We start from the raw sequence: 5,729 nt of genomic DNA, 5'->3' as shown, positions 1-5,729 counted from the left end.
AAGGGCATGTCTGCTTTTTAATATGCTGTCCAGGTTGGTCATAGCTTTTCTTCCAAGGAGCAAGCGTCTTTTAATTTCATGGCTGCAGCCACCATCTGCAGTGATTTTGGAGCCCAGGAAAATAAAGTCTATCACTGTTTCCATTGCTTCCCCATCTATTTGCCATGAAGTGATGGGACCGGATGCCATAATCTTTGTTTTTTGAATGTTGAGTTTTAAGCCAACTTTTTCACTCTCCTCTTTGACTTTCATCAAGCAGCTCTTTTGTTTTTCTTCACTTTCTACCATAGGGGTGATGTCATCTGCATATCTGAGGTTATTGATATTTCTCCCAGCAATCTTGCTTCCAGCTTGTGCTTCATCCAGCCCGGCATTTCGCATGATGTACTCTGCTTCCCTCAGTGGCTCAGTGGTAAAGAATCTGCCTGCCAATGCAGGAGATGCAAGAGACCTGGGTTCAGTCCCTGCATCGGAAAGTTCCCCTGGAGTAAGAAATGGCAACCCACTCTGATATTCTTGCCTGGGAAAATCCCATGGACAGAGGAGCCTGGCAGGCTACAGTCCATGGGGTCACAAAAGAGTCGGGCACGACTTAGTGACTAAACAACAACAGCAGCTCTGCATAGAAGTTAAATAAGCAGGGTGACAACATACAGTCTTGACGTACTGCTTTCCCAGTTTGGAACCAGTCTGTTGTTCCACGTCCGGTTCTAACTGTTGCTTCTTGACCTGCACACAGATTTCTCAGGAGGCAGGTAAGGTGGTCTGGCATTCCCATCTCTTGAAGAAGTTTCCACAGTTTGTTGTGATCCACACAGCCAAAGGCTTTGATGTGGTCAATAAAGCAGAAGTAGATGTTTTTTAGGAACTCTCTTGCTTTTCCTATGATCCCACGGATGTTGGCAATTTGATCTCTGGTTCCTCTGCCTTTTTTTTTTGGTGATGTAGAATTCTATTATTTTTCTGTTGACCAAGCATGACACAATGGTATTAAGTGAATAATAGTTACGTACCCACCATGGTAAAAGATGTTTATCAGTTTTCACAATCAATAGCCAGACAAAAAATAAAAGGTAATTACAATTGCAAGCCATAATTGGAGCATGATTAATCTAACAGTATAAAATGATTACATACAATTTGGGAGTTAAGCAGAGTGATGGGGTAAGCGGAAGTGCATGCACGCATATGTTTTCATCCACCCAGCCAGTCTATGTCTTTTGGTTGGTACATTTTACCCATTTACATTTAAGGTAATTATCAATATATATGATGCTATTACCATTTTCTTAATTGCTTTGGGTTTATTTTCTGTAGGTCTTTTCATTCTCTTAACTTTTGCTTGTGTGGAAAGCTTTTGATTTCTCCATCAAATCTGAATGAGAATCTTGCAGGGTGGTGTATTCGTGGTTGGAGTTTCTTCCTTTCCATCACGTTAAATATATCATGCCATTCCCTTCTGGCTTGTAGAGTTTCTGTTGAGAAATCAGCTGATAACCTGACGGGGGTTCCCTCGTGTGTTATTTGTCATTTTCCCCTTGTGCTTTTAATATTTTATCTTTGTCTTTAGTTTTTGTCAGTTTGATTACTAGGTGTATTGGTGGATACAGTCACCAATATACCTCCTTGGGTTTATCCTGCCTGGGACTCTCTGCCCTTCCTGGACTTGGTTGACCATTCCCTATCCCATGTTAGGGAAGTTTTCAGCTATTATCTCCTCAAATATTTTCTTGAGTCCTTTCTCTCTCTCTCTTCTCCTTATGGGGACCCCTTTGGTGCATTTAACGTTGTCCCAGAAGTTTCTTACACTTTTTTTTTTTTTTTTTTGCATTTTTTCCTTATATTCTGTTTCGCAGCAGTGATTTCCACCATTCTGTCCTCCAGGTCCCTTATCCATTCTTCTGCCTCAGTTGTTCTGCTATTGACTTCTTCTAGTGTTGTGTTCATCTCAGTTTGTTCTTTAGTGCTTCTAGGTCTCTGGTAAACAATTCTTGCATCTTCTCCATTGTTTTTCTTCTTGCTTCTTCGGCATGCCCTCTGGTGGATGAGGCTAAGAGGCTTCTGTAAGCTTTCTGATGGGAAGGACAGGGTGGGGAAAACTGGGTCTTGTTTTGGTGGGCAAGGCCTTGGTCAGTAAATCTTTAATTCAATTGTCTGCAAATGGGTGGGCTTGTACTCCCTTCTTGTTAGTGTTTTGGCCTGAGGCATCCCAGGGCTGGGATCTATGGGCTCTGTGGTAAGGTTAATGGCAAGTCCAATTGGACTTACATCAAGGGGGACCTTCCAGGACTGCTGCTGCCAGTGTCCCCGTCCCTGCCATGAGCCCTTGCCGACTCAGGCCTCCACAGGTGACCCTCCCAACAGTAGCAGGTAGTTTTGTATCAGTCTCCTCTGGGGTCACTGCTCCTTTCCCTTGGGTCGTGGTGCATGTGAGATTGTGTTTGTGCCCTCCAAGAGTGGAGTCTCTCTTTCCTCCAGTCCTGTGGAAGTACTATAATCAAAGCCCGGTGGCCTTCAAGGTCAGATACCCTGGGGATTCCCAGCCCCTTTATCAAATTCCCCAGGTTGGGAAGCCTGATGTGGGGCTCAGAACTTTCACAACAGTGAGAGAACTTCTTGAGTATCGTTGTTCTCCAGTTTGTGGGTTGCCCAATGGGTGGGTACGGGATTTGATTTTATCGTGATTGCACCCTTCCTACCATCTCATTGTAGCTTCTCCTTTGTCTTTGGACGTGGGGTGTCTCTTTTTGGTAGGTTCCAGCATCCTCCTGTCGATGGTTGTTCAACAGGTAGTTGCAATTCTGGTGCTCTCACAGGAGGAGATGAGCACATATCCTTCTACTCCCCCATCTGGGGTGTGAGGTGGCTAAGCAATTCAGAATATGAATTTGGGAGGGAGTGTGTATAACTGTTTAGTGCAGAGCAGGTGCTTAGTGCAGTCTTGAAAGAATTCACTCTCTCTTCATGTCATGGAGCCTTGAAGTGAGTTAGGGGAGCCCTGATGAAACAGGGTTCAGTCCAATTTTTACTGCTTCTTCCACTCTCCATTCTCATCAGCATCCATATCAACTTTGTATGCTCTTACTAAGTAGCTTTAGCAACATTAAAACCACCACATTCTCTTTCTGTCTCTCACAGGAGGTTTTAATCAGTTGCTGATATTTGATCTATACACCTTTGCTTTTTCTTTCTTTTTTTAAAAAGTGTATCCCTGCTGGTGTGAGTTGTGCCAGCGTGGCATCTGGGCACCACATCCAGGTTCCCATACACCAGGGCACCACCCGCCCCGCCCCGCCCTGCCCCATACGGACACTGTAGTTTTGCTTTTGCAATGATGGAATGAAAGGGAAGGGACTCCTGGGGGCTTAAAGTGTGACCTGGGCCTGTCAGGCCTCCAGGGAAGCTGAGGGCCTTGACCACTCACTGGATGGCGATCATGCCAATCCTTGACTCCTGGCAAATGAGCTTAGAGCTGGCGCTGGAGGAAGTGGTCCCCGGTTGACCTTTAAGCTCCACCTACCGTCGCCAGCCCTTCAGGTTCTTTCCTGCCTGTACACCGCCATCTCAGCCTCGGTCGTGGTGGGCCAGTCTGCCGGCCACCCCCTTGCCATTCCTGTCGTGGGGCCCACACCAGCAACTTCACAGACTCCTGTTCCCTGTGCAGCTGACATCTCTGCTGCCCACACCCCAACTCTGCAGTCCGCGCTGCCAACAGCGTCTCCTCCACGATTCTCAGCTCGGCGGCTGCCATCTTCCCCGTGGACATCACTGCAGGTCCATCGCCATCTGGCACAGTCTCTCCTGCCATGTCTGCCACAGAGGAGCACGACTGGATGCCAGGTGGCCTGGACAGGGCTGTTGGCAGGGCGGGCTGTGACCCCAGTCCCCTTGGGGTCCCGGCACCGGCTTGGGAGGGGACGGATGGGGTCGAGGAGGCCGCGGCCCTTCTGCCCTCCCTGAGCGTGTCAGGAGGCCTTCGCAGGGGGCACGGTGGGCCACAGGCCACAATGGAAGAGTGGGCTATAGAGCCGTTAGAGGAGGAGGAGGAGTCTGATTTCGAGCTGGAGGCCCTGGAGGAGGAGGAGCACCTGGAGGAGGAGGAGCACCTGTTGGAAGAGATCGAGGAGGAGGAGACAGTAGAGAATGATGAGAGTGAGCAGGAAGGCGCAGCAGTGGTTGCAGGCCACAGGGACCCCTTGGAGCAGTTTGGGCCTGTGTTCTGGGGTCTGGTCCACTCCCTTCTACACAGTTTCTCCTACGATGACCATGTCCTGGTCTGGCCCCCTGGCCCCTGCCCGATGGTCATGCACAGCTCCCAGCCTCCCTCCGGCCCTGGAGAGGGTCCCGCACCTCCGCAGGAGCAGGAAGACCTGGCAGAGGGAGGCGAGGCCTCACAGGGTGAGTACCAAGCAGAGGGCGCCCCCACCCTGGGAGCCTCAGGGTCCCAGGGTCCAGGGGTCTGCATCCCAAAAGTCAGAGGAGTCTGCAGTGGAGGCTGAGCTCTGGGAGGGTGGCGCCCTGGCTGTTGCCTCTGAGTCCTGGGAGGCTGGGGCCTGTGGTCCTGGCAGGGCCGAGGTGGGCAAATGGCGGCCAGGCCCTCAGGCCCTTGCGGACCCTGTGGGGGCATCAGGCTCAAAGGCAGGCCGCACTCAGCACTGGCCTCTAGTGGTTAAGCAGCGGGTCAAAGCTCTCAAAAACCTCCAGGCATAATCTGCACAAGTGGAAGCCCAATTCTATAAAGACCTTTACGGTCTTGAGAAAAAGTATGCTTCCTTCTGCCAGCCTCTGTTTGATAAGAGAGCTGACATCATCAATGCAATTCATGAGCCCACAGAACGTGAATGTTAGTGGCCAGTACCTGTTCCAGAAGGAGCCTGGGAAGAGATGGAGAGCCTGAAGGGAAGGAGAAACAAAGGGCATCCCTCGCTTTTGCTTGAGGGCATTTAAAAACCTAAAGATTCTCGGTAGCATGATCCGGGAAAATGATGCACTTGTACTGGAGCACCTGAAAGATGTAAAAATAAAAATTCTCAGGGCTCTGGGAACCAATGAGCGTCACAGTAGAATTTCTTTTTAAGTGAAAGGAATACTTTTTCAACCAAATTCTGAGAGAAACATACCAGATGCGGTCAGACCCAGATGATTCTGATCCCTTCTTCTCCAAAGGGCCAGAAATAATCAGCAGCACAGGGTGTGAGATCTACTGGAAAGACGGTAAAGACCTCACCCTGAAAACCCTGAAGCTGCAGAAATGTGAGGGCCCTGAAGGTGTCACACCAACCTCTAGGAAGGTGCCCAGCTATTCTCTCTTCACCTACTTCTCTCCTCCCTGGGGGTAGAGTACTGGATGTGGCTACTGAGTATAAATTGGGTTATTTTTTTCCGTGAAGTTCCGGTCCCGAAGTCTGTATTATACTTCACAAAAGAAGCGAGTGATTATCAGTGTGAAGAGTCTGATGAGGAGGTCCAAGAAGCTGAAGGTGAGGAGGAGGACAGCGATAAAAAACCAGAAGAAGGACCTGGAAAGGACCTGGACCCAGCAGAGGACAGCCCGGGAGAACCCAGGTATCTTTGTGCAGCTCTGAGTATCACCCAGCCACCATTGCTGACATACGTTTTTAAATGTTCTCCCCAAAGTAAATAATAATTAAAACTTGGTTAAAGTCTAGTTTCAAAACAGCTTAATGTTAATAATACTTTGTGTGCTAGATAATATAGAACACAGCATG

The 5,729-nt window shown here is 48.9% G+C and overlaps 1 protein-coding gene across 1 annotated transcript; it reads left to right on the top strand.

Moving 5' to 3' along the window:
• Nucleotides 1-3,455: 3,455 nt before the first annotated feature.
• Nucleotides 3,456-5,636, top strand: LOC100847267 (cancer/testis antigen family 47 member C1-like; the record flags this gene model as incomplete). The annotated part of the gene is made up of 2 exons (XM_024989292.2): nt 3,456-4,398; nt 5,391-5,636. Coding segments are annotated over exons 1-2 (838 nt in total), but the record flags the coding sequence as incomplete, so codon positions are not given.
• Nucleotides 5,637-5,729: the final 93 nt, after the last annotated feature.

The sequence above is a fragment of the Bos taurus genome, unplaced genomic scaffold (assembly GCF_002263795.3).
Source record: "Bos taurus isolate L1 Dominette 01449 registration number 42190680 breed Hereford unplaced genomic scaffold, ARS-UCD2.0 ScbfJmS_708, whole genome shotgun sequence".
Taxonomy (NCBI): Eukaryota; Metazoa; Chordata; class Mammalia; order Artiodactyla; family Bovidae; genus Bos; species Bos taurus.
The sequence above is the reverse complement of the archived record's forward strand: the minus strand, read 5'-3'. Positions and strand labels throughout refer to the sequence as shown.